General features: G+C 48.4%; 1 protein-coding gene across 1 annotated transcript in view; it reads right to left on the reverse strand.

Moving 5' to 3' along the window:
• Positions 1 to 25,916, reverse strand: part of LOC141918843 (uncharacterized) — a 120,413-nt gene that overhangs the window by 65,307 nt on the left and 29,190 nt on the right. The window contains exons 5-6 of the mRNA XM_074813691.1: positions 21,691 to 21,810; positions 21,406 to 21,555 (exon numbers count right to left, since the gene is read on the reverse strand). Of these exons, the coding sequence (XP_074669792.1) occupies positions 21,406 to 21,555; positions 21,691 to 21,810 (270 nt within the window). The remainder of the gene's footprint in view (positions 1 to 21,405; positions 21,556 to 21,690; positions 21,811 to 25,916) is intronic.

The raw sequence follows: 25,916 nt of genomic DNA on the forward strand, positions 1-25,916 counted from the left end.
AGGGACACCAGAGTCAAGGCCAGCAGTATTTGGAGGACCCTAATTGTGTTTTGGACGCAGTGAAGTAACTGAACATCCGAGCACCTCTCTGAAACACCCAGGCATATCTTGTGTGCCCTTTCCACATGGGATTTGGCACCTGAATTGTGCCCTGAGGTATCACCTCTCACCAGTCTTGCCTAAAATAAAGCGGGTGGATGAAACAAAGGAGGGATTTACGTCACACCTAAAAGAAAACGTGCATTAGTCCGTGCAGATTAACACCATGGAGAATACTCATCACTGGTGAAATACTGATTCAGTTGTTTTCTTACTGAGCTGTGTTAGCCGCTCACAAGTTATGACTGACTGCACCAACTTAGAAAAGCTTCCCCTTAAAAAAAAATTATATTAGAAAACTTGACAGCTTTTCTCTAAGTCTTGCCTGTTCTTAGTAAGTTTAAAGACCAAATTAGCAATGCAATCATGAGAAAAAGAATTGGAGACTTCTCCAAGCTGTCAAGTGCATTTTACTGGATGATTAATTGGCAGTGCTGTGGCCAACCCTTGGGTCCTGCTAAAGGCCATGCCCCTTGACTTGCACCTGCCACTGTGCGACTGATTGCAGAAAATGGATGTCTTCACTTTTTCTTTTTTTTTTTTTTTGTTGCAGCTGTTAAACTGCTTTAAGGAAATCTTATTTATCTAGAACAGAAACTTGAACCTCTTCTCTAATCTCAGGAGATTGAAATGAATGTAATTCTCTGTCTCAGACTGACTTATGGAAGCAATATTTTAGGATCTTTAGGAAAGCTGTGATAATTGGACAAGATTTTGCATTCCTTGTATGTGAGCTTGAATGTTTCTTTGCTTTCATGCCCTCTCACAGCCTCTATAAGATGCCTTGTGACAGCAGATAGTAGGTGTCAGCCCTCAAAGGGCCAGAGGCAGGCACCCAGCTCCTGCAGAGGAGCACCAGGCTCTGCAAGTGGTTCGGTGCAGCAGGAACGCAGGAAAAGCAAAATGAACAATTCCCTATTGCATGAGAGGGGGAGAAGTGAAGGGAAAGAAATTTGACTTCTGCTATTTAACTTTTAGATAGAGAACAAGGCTAAAGGGGCAAACCCAGTGCGAGGTAATACCAGGATATCAGGTGTCAGGTGGAGTGATTCACTAACGGGGAAAAATTTATGGGAGACAGCACACAGGGGAAGTCCTCAGAGTTCCCTGAGGAAATGCAAGCAATTCCAAAGAATTTATTTGCCCAATAAATATTTACAGAAGTGTTTTAGGTGTGTAAGCACTGTGTTCAGACTTGATGGCCTTAATGACAAAAAGAAACTCCTTTTCTCTGTATTGTTGCTGGACATGGTCCCAGCTGTTTCTCACACACTGCAAGTCACCCCTGCAATGCCACACTACCTCCTTTTCTTCTTTAACTTCAAGTCTGTGCCCAGATCCTGCCATGAGACATATAAAAAATGAGGCAAACAGAAGAGATCACGTGCAAACAAACCATCCCAAATAATCCTGATATTTTAAGGGAAATAAAGCCAACTGTTTCTACACACAGCAAGCCAACAAAGCATTAATTTACTATCGCTACCTTCATACCAACTGCCATGGAAAAGTGAAGAAAGAGATGGTACCTACTCTCAAACTTGCAACCCAAGATCCTGCTTCCATGACTGTGTATAAAAAGACCCTGCCCTCAGAGGCACCAAAAGGCAGTTGCTGGACTGGAGATGAGCCACAGAAGTCCAATACGCATCAAGACAGCCCTTGTAAGTGCTGTAGTGAGTTTTACCACAGTATGGATATCAAGCTTTAGGTCTTTTTTTTTTTTTTTTTTTCCTAGGAGGAAAGGTCATTCACCATACTTGGTCTACAATCCCTTACTGAGCCATATTTTAACATCTGAAAATAGTATTTAAAGAACTTAGTGTCAGAATCAAAGCAGGTTTAGCGTGATGGATGTGAAATAAATATGTACAGCAAACAGAAAAATACAAGTCACTCTGTTGACTTGTCTGATTCCTCACACACAGTAATTCCTGTGAGACACACACGGTACAGCCCCGGTCTGCTTTCCTTCAGCTGCTTCTCCTGTTTCGCTGCTGAATTTTTGCCCCATTTCACAGCTGGGGAAGAAGAGCTCCTTGAGGGGTGAAATGAGTGGTTAAGTGGCCTGATAATGAGATGCATGGTGAACGGCACGGATGCTCCTCTGCTGTCTTAGGACAATATTTCTTAGGTAATTTTTCACTGTGTCAAGGACACCTGACACATAGACAGGCACAAGGTTTTAGCAGCTGCAAAAGGCCCAGTATATTAAACCGTAACATTAGTATACTGGAAGAGACAAGTCATTATTGCAATCTTTGTAATGTTAAGTGTTTGATTCTAAAAAAACAACCAGCCAGAAGATGAAGAAATGCTCTTGTAAAATCTCAGATATAGCCCATAATATATAACAGGCTAACATCTCTCGTATGTGCTATCGTTAGCATGTTGAGAAGTGGTTTCCAGTGGGAGAAGCAGCCTGTGCCGGGGGTCCCAACCTCCTTGAGCAGGTATTTCTGGTGCCCCTGCCTGGCAATGGCTGAAGGAGATGCAGGACCTGGCACTGCCAATTCCGGGTGTTTAAAAACACACCCACAGCTCCCGGCTGATGTAAAAACCAGGGGTGACTTCTTTGGTCAGCAGTTCTTTCTCTCTCGTCTGAGGAGGGGAAAGAGGGAAGGGTTGTTCCCAGGCTTTTTGCTTCTAGGAAATGTTTTGTAGTACTTCTCTATCCCCGTGAGGTTCAGACACTTCTCGTTTACCCACTGAAATCTTAGATTCTCATGAAATACCAGGAGTAGAGAAGCTGGGACTTTAAGAACAGTGCCTAATATTGTAAGACTTGCAATCAACTTGGAAGAGTTGGAAACACTTATGGTCTATAAATAAATCCTCCGTAGAGCCCATATGCAGCTACTGTATTTTAAACCTCAGGAGACACAGAGAAGGCAGTCCTGGGAAGTGTGAGCTGCTCATTAGCGCGGGAGCTGAGGGGAATGATAATTTCTGTGTTCTTGCCCTGCTGAGCCACCGCAGCCAAGACCCCGACCCAGCCTGTCGCTCCCAGCCAGGTGCTCCTCACCCAGTGCCTGGGGTGACGTGGGTGACAGCAGATAGGTGTGACATCTCCCAAGATGAAAAGCAATGGAGAAACGCAACACCTTCTCCCTGCTTTGTGTATTTAACGTGAAGAAAAAACTCCAAAATGCTTTGCAAAGCCAAAGGAGAAAGCTAGGATCCCTTGATCGCTCCAGACATAAATTGTCCCTTATCCTTATTTACCCTTAATGGGAATTTTCTTAACAAATGTTTTTTCCTCAGAAAATAGCAACTGAATTGCATAACATAGATGAGCGTATGAATGACTAACAGTATAAGTTGGCTCCCTTAGGGCCAAAGCATAAATAACTGGAGCTGCAGTAGAGATATTAGCTGGATTCAAAGGCAGTTATCCCTCTGTGGACAAAGAATGAGCAGAAAATGCGATATAAAGGCTGCATAATGCTTTTGTTCTGGTTCAGATGTAGGTAGCATCATTCCCGTACGTAACTCAGAAACTCTTCTTCCATTTAGAAGTTGTTTTGAGATCCTTTGGGAGAGGTGCCCGTAGAGATAAGGTAACAGCAAAGATAACCCTGTGTTCCATAAACCGCTCTGAGGTGACCTATAAATTACTGTTAGTGAAGAGCACGCGCTCTTCCTTCCTCGCAGGTGGGGTTACATTTCACTCTTGCTCATAATATGGCGCAACAAATAGAGAAACAAATAATGGAGAAGTTAACGTTGGTCCTTTAAAAGTCAATTTCTGTGTGCATTTAACCATAAAAGCAACATCTGCTCTGCTAAATACAGGTGTTTTATATCCTTGTCATTAATTGGAGGGGACATTATGTCATCATACATCAACAGTTAAAGTTGGTTAAAGTGCCACTTATCTCAGGTGCTATCATTAATCAGATCCCTTTCATCTGGGTGCCCACGCTGCCTCTGTTGGTAGCGATGTTGTACCCTTTGAATGTTTTCCTTCTCTTTTTTTAGCTGGTTTGGAATTAACAGCTCAGAAATCAGCCACGTGCAACGTTCACTGAGGGCAGTGGTCCCAACTCAGGCAAAAACCAGTCACGTGGAATAAGGCTGGTGGGATCAGACCGGTAACGCCACCGGAGCCACGTGCGACCCGGAGGTGCGAGGCTGTGTCCCGGCGTCATGCTCGGCAGAGCAAGACCTCAGCCTGCCCCCCTCACCCTGCCTCTGACCCCCAGCTGCGTCCCCTCGAGTCCCTGCTGCATCTCCCTGAGTCCCTGCTGCATCTCCCCAAGTCCCTGCTGCATCCCCTCGAGTCCCTGCTGCATCTCCCCAAGTCCCTGCTGCATCTCCCCAAATCCCTGCTGCATCCCCTCGAGTCCCTGCTGCATCTCCTCGAGTCCCTGCTGCATCTCCCCAAATCCCTGCCGCATCTCCCCAAATCCATGCTGCATCTCCCTGAGTCCCTGCTGCATCTCCCCAAGTCCCTGCTGCATCTCCCCAAATCCCTGCTGCATCCCCTCGAGTCCCTGCTGCATCTCCCCAAGTCCCTGCTGCATCTCCCCAAATCCCTGCTGCATCTCCCCGAGTCCCTGCTGCATCTCCCCAAGTCCCTGCTGCATCCCCTCGAGTCCCTGCTGCATCTCCCCAAGTCCCTGCCACATCTCCCCAAGTCCCTGCCGCATCTCCCCGAGTCCCTGCTGCATCCCCTCGAGTCCCTGCTGCATCTCCCCAAATCCCTGCCGCATCTCCCCCAATCCCTGCCGCATCTCCCCCAATCCCTGCTGCATCTCCCCCAATCCCTGCTGCATCTCCCCAGGACCAGCCGGGGTTCCCCGGGATTCCCCAGCACCGGAGGCGAGGAGCCGTGCGCAGGGCTCCCCGGCCCCTCCAGCCCCAGGGAAGGATTCTGTCCCATCAGTGGCATCTTTGATGGTCGTGAGAAGCGCATGTGGGAAACCAGCCCATTAGCAAGCCTTAACTGCCAGAGAATTGTAAGTAAAACAAATTGAGTGTGACATAAAAAAAGTAAAGTATTGAATGGATTTTCTTTCCGAGAATTACACGAAGTCAAGTATCTTATTAAGTTCAAGAGAATTACATTTTACATGCTTCAGCAAGAGACATGTACCCTTTAGAAAATAATAATGAACTGCTTTTTTTTTTGCATTCATTTACATACCTTTGATAAATTACTGTAACCAGATTAGGGAGATAAAATAACTAGTCTATTAATTACAATGATTATTATTTAATAGAAAATGGGATTCTGGGCAATGTGTATGGTAAAAGGAAAGCTTAGCAATGCATTATATGGATGTGGTATTTTATCTTAAAGAGTAAGATAAGTGTCCAGCTCTTTCTGCAATCTAAAGAATATGTTCATTACCTGTGCAAGATTTATAAGTATAATTGAGTGTAATATTTTAAAACTCTTTGCCTTATTTCGCCGCACATGGAGGACAAGGCAGAGCTGCTTCTTTAATTAAACTGCGTAAATTCCTTCGTGAAGTTATCTAACAAGGGTTCCATTTGTAAGGAAATTACTTTTTTATTTAAAAAGTTCCCAAGATTACATAATTACAGTCCTGCTTGAACTTCAGTGGGTGCGTGCGTGTGTAGTTATCTACACGTGTCTTTTAATTTTGTGTCTCTTAGGTAAATCCTGTCACATCTAATGCATATATATGTGTATCTATACACGTATTAAATGCACAGATACATATTTATATGCACATACACACATGTAAAGCTACAAGCACACATACTAGCATGTAACAAACCCTAAGCAATGCTGTCAGACGTGTGGGCTCGGTCCCACCTTGGTCCCAGCCCACGTGCCCCTCTCGGTGCAGTACAGGAGGCAGGTCCCACACGGAGAGCGGAGGGTGCTCAGCCCTTCCACCCGTGGCTAGCGAGGCTTTTACCCTGCCTTCATCCACAGCATAAAACAGCCTTTTTAAGGGAAGACGTTTTGAATTGTGTCCAAAAATAGGAGACTGCAGTCTGTCATAGCGGAAACACAGGAGAGAGAGGAATGGGAGTTACATGCACAATCCTAAATCTGGTATTTTCCAGCTCTGAAACGCCTGGCTTTGTGGCTGGCACACTGTTCTTTGCACATAGATTTTTTTACACAGTTTCTGAAGGCTTTTTTTGCAGAGATTGGGGTTTTTTGCAAAGAAAACAGCGGAATGCGCTTTACCCGTCCCACCTCCACCACCACCCCCGCTTCTGCAGCTGCACTGACACCATCCCTACGTACGTTACCGCTTGCTACCCCACCTTTGCTGGTGGGAAGGGCCTTAGGCACTCACATACAATTCTTGCAGGGTGTTTTTAAGCACAGAATAAAAAAATCACAGACTTCTCATGGTTAATGCCGCTGCAAAACTAAGCAAACTCCAGCTGGATCAAAAAGAAGCTCTACATCAGTTCTAGAACATCTCCCATCACACAAAAGGAAGGTATGAGAGAAAGATGTAGTCAAAGAAGTTTTTACAATACACACTGATAAGCAACATGAATACACTAGTTGTCATCTGTTCATTTAATTAAATATATTTAAATAAACAACCCCTTCTATCCTTTCAAACCTTGTCACTAGGTAGGCAAGACTTAAAAGTTGACTAAAAGATCACTGCTCACCAGAGCTGGAATTCATCCTTGCACCCAAGAACAAGAAGCATTTCCACAAGACCACTTACGTCCTACTTAAGCCCTTGACTGGGATTTTAAACTCTCAACTGGGATGTAAACCCCAGCTTAGCTGCCTGTGCAACAGCAAACTCATACTCTTTAGACTTGGTCTACAATATTTAACCTCGTTTCTGGACTGTCTCAGTAGTCACACACAGGTGAGGGACTGGGAGTCTAAAAGCATCGTTACAGATGTTAGTCCCTCATTAGCTGGCCAGCCTGATGAGTGCTCTTGCTGCACACCCCTCCCTTCTCCCCCTCCAAAACCACCGCTGCGCCCAGGAAATGGAAAAATGGCAATTATTGACTTATTAATTAAAAAATAGGAGGTAAGAGGCTCTTGTCCCAAATTAGGAGAATGCAGTTTTTCTGTTATTTAAAGAGTTTTTCAGGACAGCAGTTCTGGAGGCAACTTGACCCCATCCAAGCCCCAGAGTGGCTGGCTGGGCTGGGGCTGCTCTCGCAGCCATGCTGGCCCCTGCCCACTCCAGCCACCTCACCTGCTACCCCGCTCACCGTAGCTTGTGAGGGTGAATTAAGGGCTTGATTTGCCTCTCACTGACCACGGTGTAAACGAGGAGCAACTCTCCTGAAGTAAATCCAAAGCTGGTTAGAAGAAATGACAGTCACCCCCTAAGTACATAAATCATACCAAAAGCTGCTTCTGAGCAGCATCTCCCAACAGTTAACACACACTATTAGCAGAACACGCTTATTTAAATGAATTTTTCCCAAATAAGATTCTTTTTTGGAGCAAAAGGAAAAGAAATAAAATAAGGAGCGGGCAGAAGCACCACCCACTCTGCAGCGCCGCTCCCCGGATGGAGCCGAGCCCTGCAGCCCCTCTGCAGGCTGCCTTCGGGACCCCCACGTGGGGCCAAGGAGGGGTGTGGACGTGGGAATGGGCATGGGCACAGAAATGGGAATACGAATGGGGTGCAGCTTCAACTGGGGTGTGGGGAGGGTCTCCCACACCCTCCCCGGTCAGACAGAGCCTTACCTGCCAGTTTAAAAGGAAATGAAAGATAAATGTTAACATCTGCGACTGCACATGCAATGGTGGCAGGGGAGGCTAAATGCTAAGTAGAGCAAGAGACGTGTCTGGCAGAGTTACCTAGGCAGAAAATGAGGCTCCCCGCAGCGCCCCAGGAGCAGCGCCCGCTCCCCCCCTCTGCTCCCCAGGACCCTGCCTTCACCAGCCCCACCTCGCTGCTCCGGGGCTGGGGGCAGCCTGCTCCCGGCCCTGCTCCGTCGGCTTCACACACCACCAGGCAAACTTTGGCTTTTACATTTCCCCTTCTCCTGCCTTCCGCGGGTCTCTCCCCTGCCTCATCTGACGCCAGAGCTGTTGCCACCTTTCCCGGAGACGGTCTCGTGTCTCACATCTTCTGTTCACACTCGCAGCATCTATCATCTGCAGCCGCGCTGCCGTAACTTCTTTTGGCATATGTCAGGTCACCATTTATTTCTACGTTTTATTTTTTTAACAGAACATCCCACATGCTGCGATCAGTACTGCTGATTTATACACCCCCTGCAACCTCTCTGTAGCTATTTTTCTAAGCAGGTCAGGAAGCAGTGTTGGAGCTAACCCTGCCTCTCCGCAGCCGAACAGGGGCTGCTTTCCCCAGCCCTTGGGTGAGCTGACATGCAGTTGTTCTTAGCTTATCTGTCACATCTGGTTTTATTCACACATCTGGCAAAAGACAGCCATTACATATATTTTCCAGCTCTCCTAAATGTTCCTGCCTTGCATCCAGACAGAGGAAGGGTGAGGTCACGCAGGAACATGGCTCTCTGACAGCTCCTTGATGGCTCTATGCACAGAGGTGCCAGTCCCAGGCAAGCTCCTCTTCAGGGTGCTCCTATACTTAAGAAAATAAATCATAATCGCTGCTAATGAACTCTCTGGGATCTTTGCCCTGCAGCCTGTGCTTGCACCCTGCAGCCAAACGCAGCAACCGGAGCACAGCTATGCTGTGAGCACCACACCACCTCTGGACGGCAGAGCCTGGACCCCTCCTGCTCCCCGAGATAGGGCTGGTCCTCACCAGTGATGCCGGAGCACGCTGAGCCCCCCAGCTGGGCCACACTCCCAGTCCAGAGGGCCACAGGAACCCCAGAGCAGGACCCCAAGCCCACACTGGCTGCCAGGCCTGGCCCTCCCCTTATATAAGCACTGGGGGCAGCTGAAGACCATCAGGTTTGCAGAATAATAACAACCACCTGTCAGGTCTTATTACCCAGATATTTCACACCAGAGATTTGTTATATTAAAGGGCACTGAAATTACTTATGTCAGGTAACTGAATTATAATTAAATGCTACGTAGATTATTAAAATACTCTTATGGCAAGGGGGAAACATAAATGATAACACAAGACAGCCCCATTACAGAATTAGCTTACTAGCAGGGTTTTGCTTTGATTTGTCATTAACTGGAATAACGACCCTCTCTCCCTCCACCTGATCAGTGCTGGGGTGGGCAGGGGAGCACAACGAGGACGTCACAGCACTGTGCAACTGCCACCGTCCAACACGGGATTTAGCACTTCTCCTGGGTGTCACAAGTCCCTGCGAACCCCCTTGGGTGAGCCTTAGGTGCAGGGACAGGGAGCAGCCCCCACCCAGACCCCCGCTGATCTGCATCAATCTGCCATCCCTGACTGGGAGGATGCTGTGAAAAGGAAAGGAAGACGGCAGGATCTTCCTCTTTTGGCCTGAGGAAAACCTACATTTTGTTTTATGTTCTTATCTAAAGAAACACAGAAATCATGTATACAGACTGAATAAGCTATGAGTTTGCAAAATTATTTTCCCTTTCTTATTCATATGTGGAGGAGACAATTATGATAAATGGTAAAATCATATGATAAACAGCAGAATAGTATCTAAGCCCTCTAGGATTTAATAAGGACAAATTTAATACATTTAATAGGATCCTGCAATAATTATCCTGAACCCCTAGGTTCTTGGCTGTCGGATCAAAGACAGGGGCCCTGGCCTCTCGCAGGACCCCCAATCACCCCACTCTGTGACCATGTCCCAGCTCCCTCCCGTTTCTCACTCCGTTTCTGCACAGGAACTGAGTTTCCACTGGAGGGAGGGGAAGAGCCCCACGGTACCCACGACTGAGCCCGCTGTCATCTGTTCTAGCTGACCAAGTCACTGACAGCGGGTCCTTCTCCTCTCGGCTGGCCCGTGCCCGCTCACACAAGCAAAACCAGCTGCTCGTGGGAGCCAGAGGGGTTTGCACAGGGAGATCAGGCTCCTGAATGGGGCTTGGAAACCTCCAATCGACGCCTCCATGGCTCCCAAGTCTTGGACCTGGCCTAGCATTCTTTCCACCTAACAAATATATATTTTACAAGCAATGTACAACCCCAGAAATTTCTTCAAGAAGTTGCTAATCAGCAAGATGCGACAAGAAATAAAAAGTAGTGGTGGTTAATAATAAACCAAACAGTGTGGAAAGAACAGATTGCACTCAATATTACTGTCTTCCCCTAGATTTGGGGTTTTGGTGGGGGCTTTTTTGGGTTTGTCGGTGTTGTTTTTAGCTGATGGTTCCCAGCTGGGACTATAAATTCCTCTGTGTGTGGAGCTATTTTCCTCCTTGTCTGTGCACCCATTGGGATGCTTTATCAGAAAACAGAAATGGTTACGCTGTCAAGTGCATGCGCAGGCACACGCACACATAAAGTCCTGGAATGAAACGTTGTCGATACCCTGCAGATACGTTAAGGAGAGTTTCTCCATTAGAAAAGGGTCTTTGGAAGCTGCTGCTTCCTCATAGCCAGGCTGAAGCAGCTCCATGGGAACCACACACCACTCTCCTTCCACTGTATTTTCCTACCAGCCTCTACGTCAGCCCCTCACGCTGTGGGTACACCAGGACAGGGGATGACAGGCCTTAGAAATTCCCTTTTAAATTGTAGCGTACCCCCAGCAGATCCACTTCTGCTCATTAAACAGGACTTGTCTCCCATCATTGGTTATCCAACACGTAACGGTTGGATCTACTTAGAGCCAGTGGACAGGTATCTCTGGAGGGACACCCTTCTGTGTCCACGGACAGAGATGTCCACGGAGGCCTCCCGACCAAACCAGGGCATGCAGGTAACACCTCGTGATGTACCTCACCAACAAAACCTCCCTCATTCCGACTGCAGCACACACAGGTGGCAGGGCTCCTGCAGAGCCCGGCAGTCTGTGTACGGGACTGGCGACACGCATTTGAGCAAGCCCCAAAGTAGAGAAGGTGAATTCAGGGCAGCCAGGATCTACCTGTGGTTTTCCTGTGAGTTAAATCAGCCTTAATTCCTCATATCAAGTATTCGCTGCAAATGATTCACTCAGAGCTGATAATAAATATCCCATCGGCTTGAATCACTTCCCCCAGGACCATGCGCCGGAGCTGTTGGGCAGCAGCAATGTATCTCCTGTCCTTTCCTTTCCCACACGCTCCCTCCCCAGCCCCAGCCTGAGACATTTATTAACCCACTATCACTGGCAGAACAGCGGAGCCGAGGGGGTTTGTGCTGAGCAGCAGGCAGGACCGTGAGGCCAGGGACAGCACTGGCTCCTGCCCAGCGGTTTGGCTCCTCCGGCCCTGCCGTGTCACCCGGCCTCAGTGGCCCTCTGGGATCACCGTCCCGTCAGGAAGGACAAAACTGCCCGTTCCAGCATCCCCTTGCAGGTGGTAGCGGGGTTCCTCTCGTGGGGACGTGATGTAAAAGCAGCCAGGTACTGGCGATCGTCCTCTGCATTTAGAAATAAATAGGCAGGAAAGTCTTTACTGCTCTCTCTGTAGGGAAGAGGGTGGAAATATTGAGCGAAACTGCTGGGAGAGGAGCATGCATATGTGTGTGTCTGTGTGTTAGTTTATATAACACTTTAACTAACAAGCTATGATCTTCTCCAGAACAGTAGATAAAATGGCAAATGAAATATAGGGCAATAATTCTGACACTAAGGCGAAGTTGCTGGTTTTAATATATGCCTCTTTGCAAGCAGATAGGCCATAACATGACAATAATGAAATATAAATGACCTACATAAAAAAAAGATAAAATCAGGTAATTACTGAAGCGTCAGTTCTTTACAAAATAATTGGTAATGACCTTTGATAAAGAAATCACTTTTGTGATATTGCTGACAGTACGATTTTCAACTCTGAGAAAACATAGCAGCTGGCTCTAAATCAGGGACAGCGCTGCTGGGACTCGCCGCCACGTCAGGGAAACGTGCTCCTGCCGGCAGAGCCGAGGGGGTGGCTGGGCGCCAGCGGGGGGTCTGCGGCACAAACCGCATTTGCAGGCACCATCCCGGTGGCACCCAAACCCCGCGGGTCCTGCAGCTGGCGGGGATGACGCTCAGCACCCTGCGCCGCCGCAGCCCTCGCGCCGAGGGGTGGTGGGACACCAGGAGCTCTGCCTGGCAGCGTCCCACCTCGCACCCGGAGAAAGCGCCCCGACCGACCTGAGCAGGAGCTGGAGCAGGGGACATCCAGGTGTCCCTTGAGACCTAAACCACGCCTCTGCTTCCAGGACAAAGCCCGGCTCTAACCCCTCCATCCCCACTGCCAGGGACGCCCTAAGTCAGCCAAGGCCTCCAAGGGACCAAGTTGAGGCGTGAGACAGCATTTTCTTCTCCTCCTCGTCCCTCCTGGAGCGACGGGCAGAGTGTGCAGCTCAACCCTTGCGAGCAGGAGCTCCTGCGCGACCCCCGGCTCGCTCCCGGCAGGCTGCGGGACAAGCGTCAGATGGAAATGACTTTTGATTGCTTCCAATCTGGCTGAGATTGCAAACAAAAGGCTGCAAATGTCACACCCGATCTCCCCCAGAGGATGCTCCCCCCCAGAAAAACTTCCAAGAAGTCCAAGCGAGGGAAGGAGAAGATGGCAGGAGGATCTCCAAGGAGCTGCCTAACATCAAGGAGTGACAGTGACCTGCTGGAGGCAACCCTCATGTAAATGCACCATTGCAGTTGTAGAGCTGTTCCTCAGGCTTGTAGTTTTTCTGCTGATCATGTTAACTGAAAAATAAGTGAATGACTGATGTTTTTAAGAGGATTCAATATATCTCCGTCTCACCGAGAAGGAAAAGTAAGTCTGAACCACGGAGAGGCCACGTTCCATTTGTAATCAGCAGTTTCAAAACAAGAACACACCTCAGACTAGCTCCAAACACAACCTGGGGGTGAACCTCGGTGTCAGGGGTGCAGGGAACAGAGGTGGTGGCCTGCACACCCCTGGGGTGCTGGCCGTGGGCTCCCACCCCCCACTGGGATTCCCAGCAGCGAGGGTTTACGGAATGCAAATGTGCCACAAGGCTTAATAACAGCTGCCGACCAAATAGGTGCAACAAGATCAGCAGATTTCCTGAAACATGGTAGAGCAAAAGAAAATAATAATAATAATAATAATAATAGCCTGAACTCTACTGAAACCATATTCACAACCACCAAATCTCTCAGCTTTATGTGACAAACCTTGCAACACACCCACTCCCCTTCCCTTCCCCCACCCAAAGGAGAAAAAAAAAAAAGATCTTCACACTTTTTCTAATACCAGCTGGTTCATTTATATTGCAGAAGTTTCACGAGACAGTTACTGACAGTGATATACTAAACACAGGTTAAACCCGCCATGATCGCTGCCTCTCTGTGTGCAGTGAGGAAATTATAACATTTGCATAAAACGATAAGAATGGCACCAGCTTCCTAATGAAACCGTGAAAAACCCATTTGCGGGGCGCCCCGGCCAGGGGCCACCAACCCCCCTGCAGAAGCATAAGGGATTCCTGCTCCGGGGCCGAGCTGCACCTTTCCAGCAATTTTGCTCAAATGTCCTGGATGCGACCACGCTTCTGAAACCGTCGGGGCATTTCCCGCTGCGCGGAGCGTGACAACGCAGAGCCCCGGGTGCCCGCTCGTCCCCTCGCAGTGCCAGTGCCCGCTGACTCGGCCACGTCTCCTTTAGCCACGGGGTTTTCCCTCTGCACAAGTTATTCCGCCCGCAGAGTCTCCCCAGACGTGACTTTCCCCGCCACGCCGCTGCAGAGCGCACACAAAAGGACGCGTCCTACCACAGTTACTCTTCACCCTCTCAAAGTCATGATTCAGCTTTTTCGCAAAAGGCCATGGATTCTTTTGAGTGTGAAGACAAATAAAAACGGCTCAGCAACCTCCTTCCCTTTAGATGAACATTTTTTCATTTTTAAAGGCTGTTTCACTCCATTACTATTTTTCTCCAAGTATTCTAAAAACTACAGTGTATGAAGCGATGGGCAACAAGGCCTGTAATGATTTGATTAAAGCAATCTCTAACAATACTACATGCAATACTAGCAGCATACAAGTACAATCCTGCTAAACAGGTGGCTGTGACTCTTTTCAAACTTCCCAGATCTGATATTTTATAATAAAACCTTTCTCCAGTAAGAAAGAATGAGGATGGCCAGTGCCAGTGCCTGTGAAGGCAAACAAGTGCTCCCAGGCTGCCAGGACAATGGTTACAGACACCAGAAGACAAACATGGTGCACAGGCGGCAACTCCCAGCACCTGGCACGCCCAGCACCAACCGTGGCGGCTGTGGGACCCCAAAAAGGGCTTTTCTGCCCTCAAAGCCTTCACTGGACGCCCATTGTATCAAGTTGAGCCAGATGTGCCCAATTCTGTGACCGCCATGGGCATTTTGGCACCTTATCCTGGAACTCTCACACTGGTCACATCTGCAGATGGTCTTTGCTGTCTCATGAGTCAGGTCAGGACCTGCAGCCACCTGTGAGCAACACGGTGGGTGGCACCTTGAGGGCACGATGGGGCTCTCAGCCCCTCTGTCCTTCCTTTGCCACTTCCATTCTCACCTGGATTTCCAACCTCTAACATCCAGGCAAACACAACCCACAGGTGACCACCAACAGTTTAAGGAAAATGCAACCCTGTGTTTCTAACTAAACGCCAGGCGCAGCGTGCAGCAGGGCGGCGAGGTGCCCGAACCCGCGTGAGGGACCTCGGCAAAGAATGAATGGTTTGGTGGAAAAAAAATCCTACTCGCTAAAAAAAAGGTGGAAAAAAAAATTTTGTTGCTAGGGAGGGAAGGACTAACCCGCCTTTTGCCTGTGTGCAGCTCTGGCGGCTGCGGAGGAGTCCCTGCTGAGCACGGAGCATGCCTTCTTTGTGTCTGCAGCCCGCGGCTCCCAGACCAAGGGATGAAAAAGTTCCAGGAAAATCAGGTTTGCAGATGTGTGCTCTTCATCTGTGCTCAGAGATGCTCCCAGTTCTCCACTTACATGCCGTCTACAGGTTAAAGAGAGGGAATGCTTAGCCATTCCAGCAGGCTTTTCCTTTTAACGACCCATGTTTATTAATTTACAAGCTTTACATACAGACCCATTCCATAACGCTGCAATTTGCATGTTAATCTAGAAGTTGGTATAGTTTTGGAGCCACTGCAGCTGGAGCGGTGGGTGTGAGCACCAAAAGGGCCCTCTGCAGCGCGGCGGGGCTCGAGGAAAGAGCCGCTGCGGCTTTTGTTGGCGCTGGAAAGCACAGCGCGGTTCTGTCGGCACAGGGAGCAGCCGGGGAGGGTCTGGTGAAGACAAGTGTCATCAGCACAGAGCTCTCTTCATCACATTTCCAATTGCTTTCCCGTAAGCCCCAGCAAGGCTGACTACCCCTCGGAAACCCAGCTGGTTAGCGCGATGTGCTAATTGCTTTTGTGCAAACGCCTGTCGGTGCCGGGAGAAGGCCGCTGCCAGGCGCGGTGCCCAGGCACCTTCGCGGGCGACGGGAGGCAGCCGGGAGCCGTCTCCCACACGCTGCCCTTGGGGTCTCGGGTGGGCGGGCGGTGGGTGCTGCTGCTGCTGCCTTTTCACCCGGGAAGAGGAAAGGGGCAGCTGAATCCTGCATCGTCAGCAGACAAATGAAAATCGGCAAATTAGAGGGGCATGAAAATCCTTATTGGCAAAATAACCTTTTTTTTTTAGCGCCGTCGCAGGATTTGGTGGGGTTTTTAGTGATTTAGGGACACTCCAGACTAGCACTTCTGAAAGCACACATACAGAAATGATCCACCTCCAGAGGTACTAAATGCCTAATCGATACCACCACCCATTCTCCCCATCTAAAGAATTAACTTTTAATACTTTCCCAAATCAACATATATTTTTAAGTCTAAGATGCTTTTATTTTAATTCATACCCCAGCTCTGCCTGGAAATTAGGAAGCTCACAAACTTTGTGATCCTCCACTTGAGTGCAGCAGCCTCATTCCTTAAGACAGTGAAGGGGAGGAAGGATTGTTCATGTTTTCTTTTCAAAGGGGGGAAAAAAAGGAAAAAGGAAAACAGGTGCTTTAAAATTTTCAAGGTGCAAACTAAATTACAAGATGCCCAGGAGTGTGCAATAGCATTTCATTGTTTGAGTTTGGAATAAAAGACAGATAATTAGGAAATTGGGAGTCTATTAATTTTCCAAATTTACTCATGCAAGAAGCACTGAGCTATGGTGATATTTGCTTACCTCGTCATTATGCAAAAATATATTAGCTAATTATTTTGACTAATGCAATTAAGATATGCATATTTAGCATAAACTATACAATAGAAATGTTACAGTCAGCAATTGCCGGGTTGCACTCATGGGCAGCAGAGAGGCAAAAGTCTCAGCACAGTCTCTGATGGTAAACCATAATATTGCTCCTATTCTGCCCGAACTGTTCTTATTAGTTCTGTTGCAGTAATTAATTTGCTTTACAGCATGACTAGGTGGCACAGTTAGCAGCGGTATTAATTTCTGTTATGAGCCACCTGAAGATGTCAGCTTTCAGCAGTGGAGACTCTGCCTTTAATTGCCTAAATCAGTGGCAGAGCAGTAACTCTTCCCAGGACCCAATTAGGACACTCAGTAGCTCCTTTCTTGGCTCTTTATTTGGTACAAGGACATCTCTGTATGGACACTGGGAGGTGGGCACACATCCTCCCCCCATCTCCTCGCTCCTACAGATGGAAAGGTAGAAAATTTAGGATTTTGCTACTGTCATGCGTTGCTGGCAATAAAACCTCTTCTATGTTAGCAGAGCTTGGGATTGCCACTCCCCCCGTGCTTCCCCCTGCTCCCCGCATCCCCTGCCCCGGGCTCAGCCCTTCGCTCGGGGTCTCTGTGGGCTCCTGCCCTGCCCCAGGCCCCTCATCCTCACTGTGTTGGGGTGGCCGCGCAGCCCCCGATGCCCCCAGCCCAGCCCCGTGCACCCCCTTTCACTGCAGCTCGGCCGCCAAATGTGGGATGAGGATTTGAAAACATCAGCTGTTCAGGTCCCAGCAAGGGCTGGAGCCTCCTGCTCACAGAAATCCCAGTCCCCCACCCCAACAAATGTCCCAGGGCTGTGCCGTATGCCGAGCACTGGGTGAGAGGGCTCCAGCTCGGCGTGGGGAGCTGGGGAGGGTGAAGAAATTCTGTGGGTTGAGAAAAAAAAGGGCTCCTCTTTCAGAAATCACGTGAGAAGTTACTTCTGGAGGACGGGAGGGAGCGCAGCCCCTTAGCGGCTGCAGTTTCCTTTCCCTCTTCCAGCACCAATGATCTTGGTAGAGACCAAAGCAAAAGTCTGGGGGATTTTTGGGTACCCGGTGGCTTTGCGTGGTCCAGATGTGATTGGCGCAACCTGGGAGCGAGTCCCAGCAGCGCTTTCACTCAGACGCATCCTGACCGCCCACGAAGAGCAGCGCTCAGTAGGGAAGAGGACCAGGGATGGGAGAAGAGGAAGGAAATCTCTGAAGGTTTGGGTGCCTTCCCTCAGCAGCATCTCCAGCTTTGCTCAGCACTGGCTGTGCTTCCAGCGGAGTCATTTTGGCTAATTTTGCACTAACCATGTGGACTGTCAAATGGCTTCTGCTGTATTTTGTTGCCCTTTCAAATATTTCTCAAAGAGTAGGCTGTACCATCTGGTGGACAATCTGCCTGTGTGCGCAACAGCACTATACCTAGCGCAGCGCCGGCGGGCCCGCAGCGCCCATCGGCAGCCACGCACGGGCAAGCGGTGGCCCTGTGGCACCTGGGGCGACGGGCCACGGCTGCAGCCGTGCGGGGGATCGGTGCTGGGGGCCACGGCCACCGGCCTCCCCACCAGCAAACCCTCCTGGGCACGGGGCTGCCCCGGCCTTCGGACGGCAGAGCTATTTCCTCCGTCCTCGGCGTGCACGGGAAAGACAGAGCGGGTGCTTCCCCTCGTTGTGAACTCTTCTCCCAGAGCCACATCATCAAGTTTTAAACCTCTTTCTTTTTTATTGATTTATTTTTACATATTGCACATTCACAGCTACTGCTGACTCCACACACTTCCCCCTTTTCGCAGCACGCTCTGATAGGAGTTGCCAGACAGGTTAGAGAAGGCAGATTATACATTGCTGACGGTATATATAAATCCTTATTTCTATTTTACCATGGAAAAAACAGGGTGGTCTTAGGAAAATCACTCAAATAATTCCTTGTGTATTGGTCTACATTTTGTTATTAAAAACCAGGGGCTCAAAGATCATAAGAAGAAACCAATAATATCAACATTCATCTCAAAATACACGTATGAGCTGGGCGTGCGGGATGGCAATGTGAAAATAATCACCTTAAGCACAGCAGATCCTCTCCCCCTGTGTATACACACACACAACTCCACAATGCACATATATCTAATGCGTCTGTAATATCCATAACACACATACACCAGTTAGAGACCACCATGGAATAACAGATCCAGCAGGTTAAGGTTTAGTCCCTTTGCTGAGTCGCTTTTGAACAGCCCTGTCCTCTGAAGGCTCTCTTCCCTTCTATACCCCACAATTTGTTCTTTATTTCTGGGAGACTCATCAAGTTAAATGCAATAGGTTTAATTTATGGCCTGGGTATGAGTTGAAAATATGTGATGATTCTGTAAAAACCTCCTGGGGGTCTATTGATTTCTCCGGCGTGCTGTGGGAGTTTTCAAAACCACGTTATGTGCAATTTTTTCTCTTGGGAATATGCGATACTGGGACAACCTTTGCTAGCCAGAGTTTAAGGAATTAGGGAATAGACTTGCAGACGGGGTTTCCTCCACGGCAGCTCTAAAACTCGAGGGCACAAGTACTAGTCCTAAGAACTTCTGTGAGGGCTGGGGGTGTTTGCCCCCTCCTTGGCTCCCCTGGGGAGGAGGGCTCGGCTGTGCCAGGCCAGCGGCACAGGGGGGTGCCCGTCTTCAGCTCTTCCCAGAGACCAGCCCGCAGGTCAGATAAACGTAGAAAATGAAGAACAAACAGCCCTGCTGCTGGGGCACCTCCCCGGGTCACCCATCGCTGTCTGCGTTCACATCCCTGAGCCTGCGAGGTGGGGATCCCCGAGGTGGGGATGGCGATGGGCCACTGCAGCCACGGGCAGCAGCTCCCCGTTCTCCTGCCAGGCTCAGCACGTGGCTATTGACAACAATTAGATTTTCATCTTATCAGGATTTACAGAAGTTTTGTGCCATATAGAGTAATATAGAGATTCTCAAAACAAAAGGGGGTTTTTAGTAACATCAGGGCGTGTCCCAGGAAACATGCTGGAAGGTCTCCTGCATCCCAGAGACACGGATGCTGTGACGGGAGCTACCCCGGAGGGAATGTCCCGTGGCTGGGCAGGGTCACTCCTCCAAAGGCAACGATTTTATCCCACCCCCCGTGTAATTTGTCTTATTATTTTATGTACGCTTAATATGTATGATCTTAACAGCTTTGGGGGCCAGATTATTTGAGCAATTGCTGGTATGCAAATCCCATTAGGTTCAACAGGAGTTCTGCCACACATCTGACAAGGCTATCTGGCAGCAAATCTCACTCCTGCTTGTGCTCCTCTAAGAGATCTCTCCTCCCCTGGAAGCCAGAGTGAAACTTAATAGGGAATTACACAATATGAATACACACTAAGGAGAGACCGGACTTTTAAAATCATGCTGGCATCCAAAAGCCGTTAATCTTCTTAGGTAATGATGAAAAATGCAGTGGAGATGATGATGTAACTCACCAAGGGGGAACAAGGAGCTCTGGTGAATGGATGGCTTGAGTAAAACTTCTGCTGTTCTTCTGTTTATCCCATTCTCCACTTAATTACCGTGCCCAAATATTTTTTAAAACACACCCCTGTAAACAGCCTTTTCAGTGCTGAGAAGAGAACAGCAACTCGCACCAGCCGGCAGAGAATGCCTTTTCCTTTCCTTTTTTCCATTTAATTAATTCCACAAGGAGAGGGGAAGCGAAGGGAACCTCGGGACTGTCGATACGGGGCAGCAGGTGGGTTGTGAACAGGAACAGGGGCTGTCAGGAGATCCCGGCGCTGCCGCGGGCGCCGGAGGGACTGGCGTTTCCTGCGGGGGCTGGCAACCAGCAGGCACAAGTGGGCAACCGGCGGGCACATGGCACAAGCCCGACCCTGCCCCTTCGCCACCCCTTGCCAGGATCCTCCCACCAGTGCTGTTAGTGCTCATTTCCATCAGTTTGGCCACAGAAACTCCCAAGAAACCTCAGGTTTCTTGAAGACAAACCCACAAGTTTCAAATTTTTAAAAATTTTTTTGATTTCTTTTTTTCTCTGCAAATTCCCACGCGTAGGAAAGGGGTGTGAGATCCTCCAGAGACCTCACTTTCCGTACTTCTCTCTATGCATGCTATACTAAAACACCCCCTGCAAAGCCCCCAGGGCTCACACGGCTGGGCCGGTGGCCACGGGCCAGTGCCAGCCTCCTGCTTCGGCTGTGCCCCTCCACACCCCGGCTCCCTGCAGGCCTGAAGTGGGACAGGCGAGGTGCCCCTCTCCAGAACAACTCCAGTTTGGCCCGAGGGAAATCCAAGGACCTGGCTGAAGGCTGGTTCCTCGGGAAGCAGAGGGGAGCAGGGGGGCAGGGACCCCTTCTCCCAACGCCGGAGAGGAGGAGCACACGGGCTCCTCATGGGAGTGACGCTCCTTTCACAGACACTCAAACCCTCCGTCCCCAACTGCGGCCTCCTCCCTACTTCCTAAGCAGAATAATTTAAGAATAAGCATGCAAAATTTTCATTTTTACAGAAGCTGCCAGTGCCATCCCCTCCAAGCCTTTCTGCGACTGTTGTATTTATCTGCTGCAATAGAGGCCGGGCTGCTCCTGTTTGAACGCCCGAGCTGGCCCTTGCCAGCCCCCACGACCCCCCCCGCCACAAGTCCCTTGGACTCCTGGCGCTCGCTCGCTGCGAGTCACACAAAGAAATATTTATTGTAAAGAGAATGTGCTCCATAATTAAAACTTTCTGCTATTAGGGAGTTTATGATCTAATGATGCTATAGGAAGCAGAGTTTATGGTCACTGAATCAGTACTTGATTCTGAGAGTGCAATTAGCAAATCACAGAAACAGTGTATCAAAGTGCGTCGTTAGAGCCAGAGTCGCCCTCCTCTAATGAAATGCTAGCTTCAGTAGTATAATTATTAAGATCACCATTTCACTATTATAGTAATAACTGTAGATAATTGCACAATATTATCTTTCCCAGAATCATCTTCTCTGCATAAATTGAAAGGTTCAAAATATAATTCACAGGGCAAAACCCTCCCAGGAAATCCATGGGGAAGATCAGAAATAAACAGCAGAAGTGATGACTTGCCTTGATTGCAGCAAAGACATGTGGCTTCATCATGTGCTGCTTTCAGAAGGTGGTATCTCTGCCTAATTGGCCCACAGGGACAGCGCAGTACTGCGGAAGAATAAATTGGCTGTGTGACCAGAGGTACGGAGAGTCCAGTGGAGTTAAATCCTGGTTACAAACAAAAGTAATGGTTACATGACATCTTTGGATCTATTTTTAATTAACTACCAATAAAGCTGTGCAGTAATTATCGGTTGCCCTGAGCCCCTACCACCCATGATGTATAGCTGTTGTGGTTATTACCGTTGGTGCCGTCCTTATTCCATCTTCTGCCGAGGGTTTCAAGGAGGACACAGATGCTCGTTGGGGTTGATGTCAAGCAAGGCTTTACTGACCTGGGGAGGTTACAGCTTTCCTCAGCACCTGTATGGCGAAAACAGAGCGAAAAACAAAAAGATGTTATGTCTTTGCACATGCACAGAAGAAAAAAAAAACAAAAACAAAAAACCAAACACTTTTATGAACTTTGAGAACTTTTCTGCTGAAACCTGAGCTACCAGCAGACTTCGGGGATGGGATTTAGCAGCCCCCAGCATCTCGTCTCATCTCATCCTAAAGCAGACATCAAACCATGGCGGATAAAATGTGCCTCAGAAGTATTTATTCCTTCTCCATGGACTGGAAATGGAGCTTAGCTGCCCACCACATTTTTAGATACCAAAAATGAGGTGAAATGCTCCCTATCCTGGCTGCCTAAGGGATTAAGCAGGTACCCTGGTGACTCTGCTCCAATGTGCTTCAGCAGCGTCTATGACCAAAGTCGGGCCAGGTGCAACTTTCTCATGGGTTTGGGCACAAACCCCTGTATTTCCACTGAGTATTTTTTATTGCGTGGGTAAAGAAAACACCGTCCGTCCCCTCTGCTATATGAAATAACCGCAGACTGCCCACAGGGGAGAGGGAGGGGAGCTCAGGAGCTCGGTTTGTGGCGTTAAACACAACTGCAGCCAGTGGGCTGTTGGCATTACCCGCTGCTGGCGAAAAGTCCATTTCCAAGCAGCCACCACTACACTGATTAAAATGGACTTGAACTTAAAAAAAAAGTACAGGAAAGATTTATTAGCACTGAAATTGCATTCTTGCCTGCAACAAGGACTTCTTTTTGATACCAAATAATTTGTTTCTGTCTAAAACCTGGAAATTTAGAAAGCTTTTCAAAATGCGTTAGCATTGTCCAAATAATAAGTAAATTGGGATGTTAATGAATGTGACTTCCTGAAAAAAAATGGGAAAAAATAAGCAACATACAAGGCTGGATCTCTAGCAGCTTTAAAAAGGGGTTGTTCTTTACACTCCTGTAACTTATTTCCTGTAAAAAGTAACTTCAATGTTCTTGGCCTTCAACCTGCAAAAATATGGGCCTGTGCATCAAGGAACCGCGTGTGAAAATGCCTGAGGAGCCATAGGTGCTGCATCCTCTGAAGCACAGTCTGTCATCTCCGCTAATAATTATGCTACAGACAGATTTAGCTGCGCCCATTTTACAAACAGGAAAACTGAAAAGCAGCTACATCTGCTTGGCAGCTGTGTCAGCCTGAGATAGGCACAGAAATCCCAGTTTCCACATTTATTTTTAGCCAGATGAGATGGAATTGATACGAAAAGCCCAGTGAAATAAGTATGAAAAAGAAGCCATCACTCTGATGGTGAGGAATCTGAAGTGTTCTGTGCTGAAGATCGTCTCTGTGCAATATTAATGATTATGGATGATGGGGAAAAATGTTAAGCACTGAAAAAAAAAAGAAAAGAAAACTTCAGATGTGCCTCACTGGGAAACTAGAAAAGACACAGCTTCAAGTAATGATTATTTTTATTTAGGAAAACATTATACAAGGGACTCTTTCCAAGGAAAGCAATCTGGGTTGTGTCTGGGCTGAGTACACAATGTCATCCTGTTGCAAAAAAAGCAAACATCGTACCAGGATGTATAAACAGGAGTGTCATGTGTAAGACACATGAAGTAATCCTCCGCTCCAGGCAGCGGTGGGAAGGTCTCAGCTGGAGAACTGACTCTGGTCTGGGCACAGCGTTGGGAGGGAGCTGGGGACCAACTGGAGGCAGTCCAGGGAGAGCAGCAACAATGATCGGAGGCCGAACAAAAAATGACCTAAGAGGAAAGATTGAAAGAGTCGGGCTTGTTTAGTCTGGGGAAGAGATGGGTGAAGGAAGGCGCGCAAAACCTCCTGGAATATGCTTGAGGCTGCTGCAGAGAGGAAGGTGATGGGCTCCTCTCAACGCCCACCAAGTAGAGGGCAAGGCAGAGAAACGGCTGCAGATAAAAGAACTTTTCTGTTCAGTGTCTGTCCATGCTCCTGCCTTGTCTGCAGTGATCTCTGCCTGCTGTTTGTAAGGATCCTTTCAGATGTTGATTCCTACCAACACCAAGCTAAGATTAGAGTTATTAAACATTAACTGGAATGGACCTATTATCCAAAAAAGAAACAACGCTGTTACCTGTTTTCTTTCCCCCCCTTTTTTTTTTTTATCCCTACCACAGAGCAGGGGAGTTAGCAGAGCAACCTGAGCTAAGTTCAGCATGGAGGTGCCTAATCTCTCCTTCATGCTTCTGTACTTCTAAAAAACTGTGCGAGTGAGCAGAAATCCGCTGTATTTCAGATATCCTGTGAAAGGTTGTATCCCAGGACAGTTGCCCCTTGGGGAGGAAGAAATTTGTGACCTTGTTTAGCTGAGCAAGCACATCAGCTGCTGGAGTAACGATGCTGTAAGCATTTCCAGCCCAGCTGGAAAGGAGGTCACGTTGCAGGCGGGCTACCTGCCTCGCGGGGGGCTCGCCGCCTGGAAGAGGCCGGGACGCGGCACAGGGATTTATGAGAATCCACAAAAGAGAGAGGAGAGTCGTGCACGGCTACTCCCAAAGCTGGAAAATCACTTGCACCATCTTGCTTAATGGTAACAAAGCCAACCGAGGGACGGGGACGGTGAAAGCGCTCGGTGGCGAGAAGGCGGGGGGTGGCAAATGAATGAAGCAGCGAGATCTGCTCTTTGCGGCAAGCAAAAAGTTTACCTAGCTGAAAGGATGCAGCAGGAGAGTTAGGGGTTTGTGAGACCAGTTTTCATTAGGGTTTACATTGTAATTTTGCCTAATTAGTCTCCAATAATTAATGCTGTGTGTGTAACGGAGATGTAATCAGACAAAATGCTGGTAAGTAAACCCCATGGAAACCATACATCTTTTGATAGTAATGATTATGTTCTTTTTTATTATTAAAGATCCCATTAGAAAGAATTTATTATTTTTCCCCTTTGTGAGAGAAATAATAAACATTACATCAGATGCTCTTATTTTTGGTATTGAGCAACCAAGTATATGTAATTAGCCACAGTTAAAAAGAAATTTTGCCTGAGTGGCTTTTGGGGAACATTACATCCAAATTACAACCCCGTAGATTTTTTCATGTGAAAATACACTATCGATAAATAACTCAAATACAGTTCGTCTGGAAAAAACATTTAGATCCTGAAGAGAAGGAAAGGAAAATGATGGCGCTGAGGGCCAGAAAACCCACTGGAGAGCGGTCGGTACCACCACGACTGCCCTCCCGATCACTTTTCTGGGGTATTTCTTTGCTTCCTGGGAATTCACCTGTGAAGGCTGAAGCGCCAGCACCCAGCAGCACCCCACTGAGGTGCACTCCGCAGGGGCAACCCGCACCCAGCCCTTTGCCTGCTGAACCTTCTCCTCTCCCAGCGGTGTTAGGCTGGATGCTCACAAACACATTAAAGTGTCTCCACCCCGATGAACCCCAAACCCAAAAAGGCTCATTCAGACCGAAGAAACGAGATGTACAGCTTTGTTCCAGTCAGATCCAGGTCGGGGCAACAAAACTCCCAAGGACCTGACTGTGTGTGAGAGATGCAGTGCTTAATCCTGCGGGTTTCACAGCGAGGAAACAGCAAATATTGGGTTTGTTAATGGTTCTCTTGAATGTTTGAGACCAGGCCTTGTGCTGTACATGCTCTCTGCGCCCTTCGCAAGTGTGACCACGACCCTGATCCGTGGGCAGTGGTGCTACCCCCAGGCTTTCTGTGAGCGGGGAAAGAGGAACATCCCTTTGGTTGCAGCGTGGCCTCATGCGGAGCCTTTTGGTATGAAGCTGCCTGACCTACACGCTAAGATGCTTCGCAAGCATTATCCATGCCAGCAGTCAATAAATGTGACAGCAGTGGCACTGCCTGCATGGGGAAGTGAGGCTCCTCAGCATCTAGTGATAAGATGTCACATAATACAGCAGTCAGCGAGGGAGGAAATGAAATGAGAACTGCTAGAAACGCCGAGTGTTTGTTCTTTGCTTTTCGCCACAGAGAAATCCCTGGGGTGCTGATAGCATCCTGCAGAACGACACGCTAACACCTGCCTGCTTCCCTCTCTCCTACCACCGCTTAGGAGGAACAATCGACGGTGTGGCAATTTATGCGAAAGAAATCCCCCCTGAAGTATGAGAGAGGCC

The sequence above is a fragment of the Strix aluco genome, chromosome Z, assembly GCF_031877795.1.
Source record: "Strix aluco isolate bStrAlu1 chromosome Z, bStrAlu1.hap1, whole genome shotgun sequence".
Classification (NCBI taxonomy): domain Eukaryota; kingdom Metazoa; phylum Chordata; class Aves; order Strigiformes; family Strigidae; genus Strix; species Strix aluco.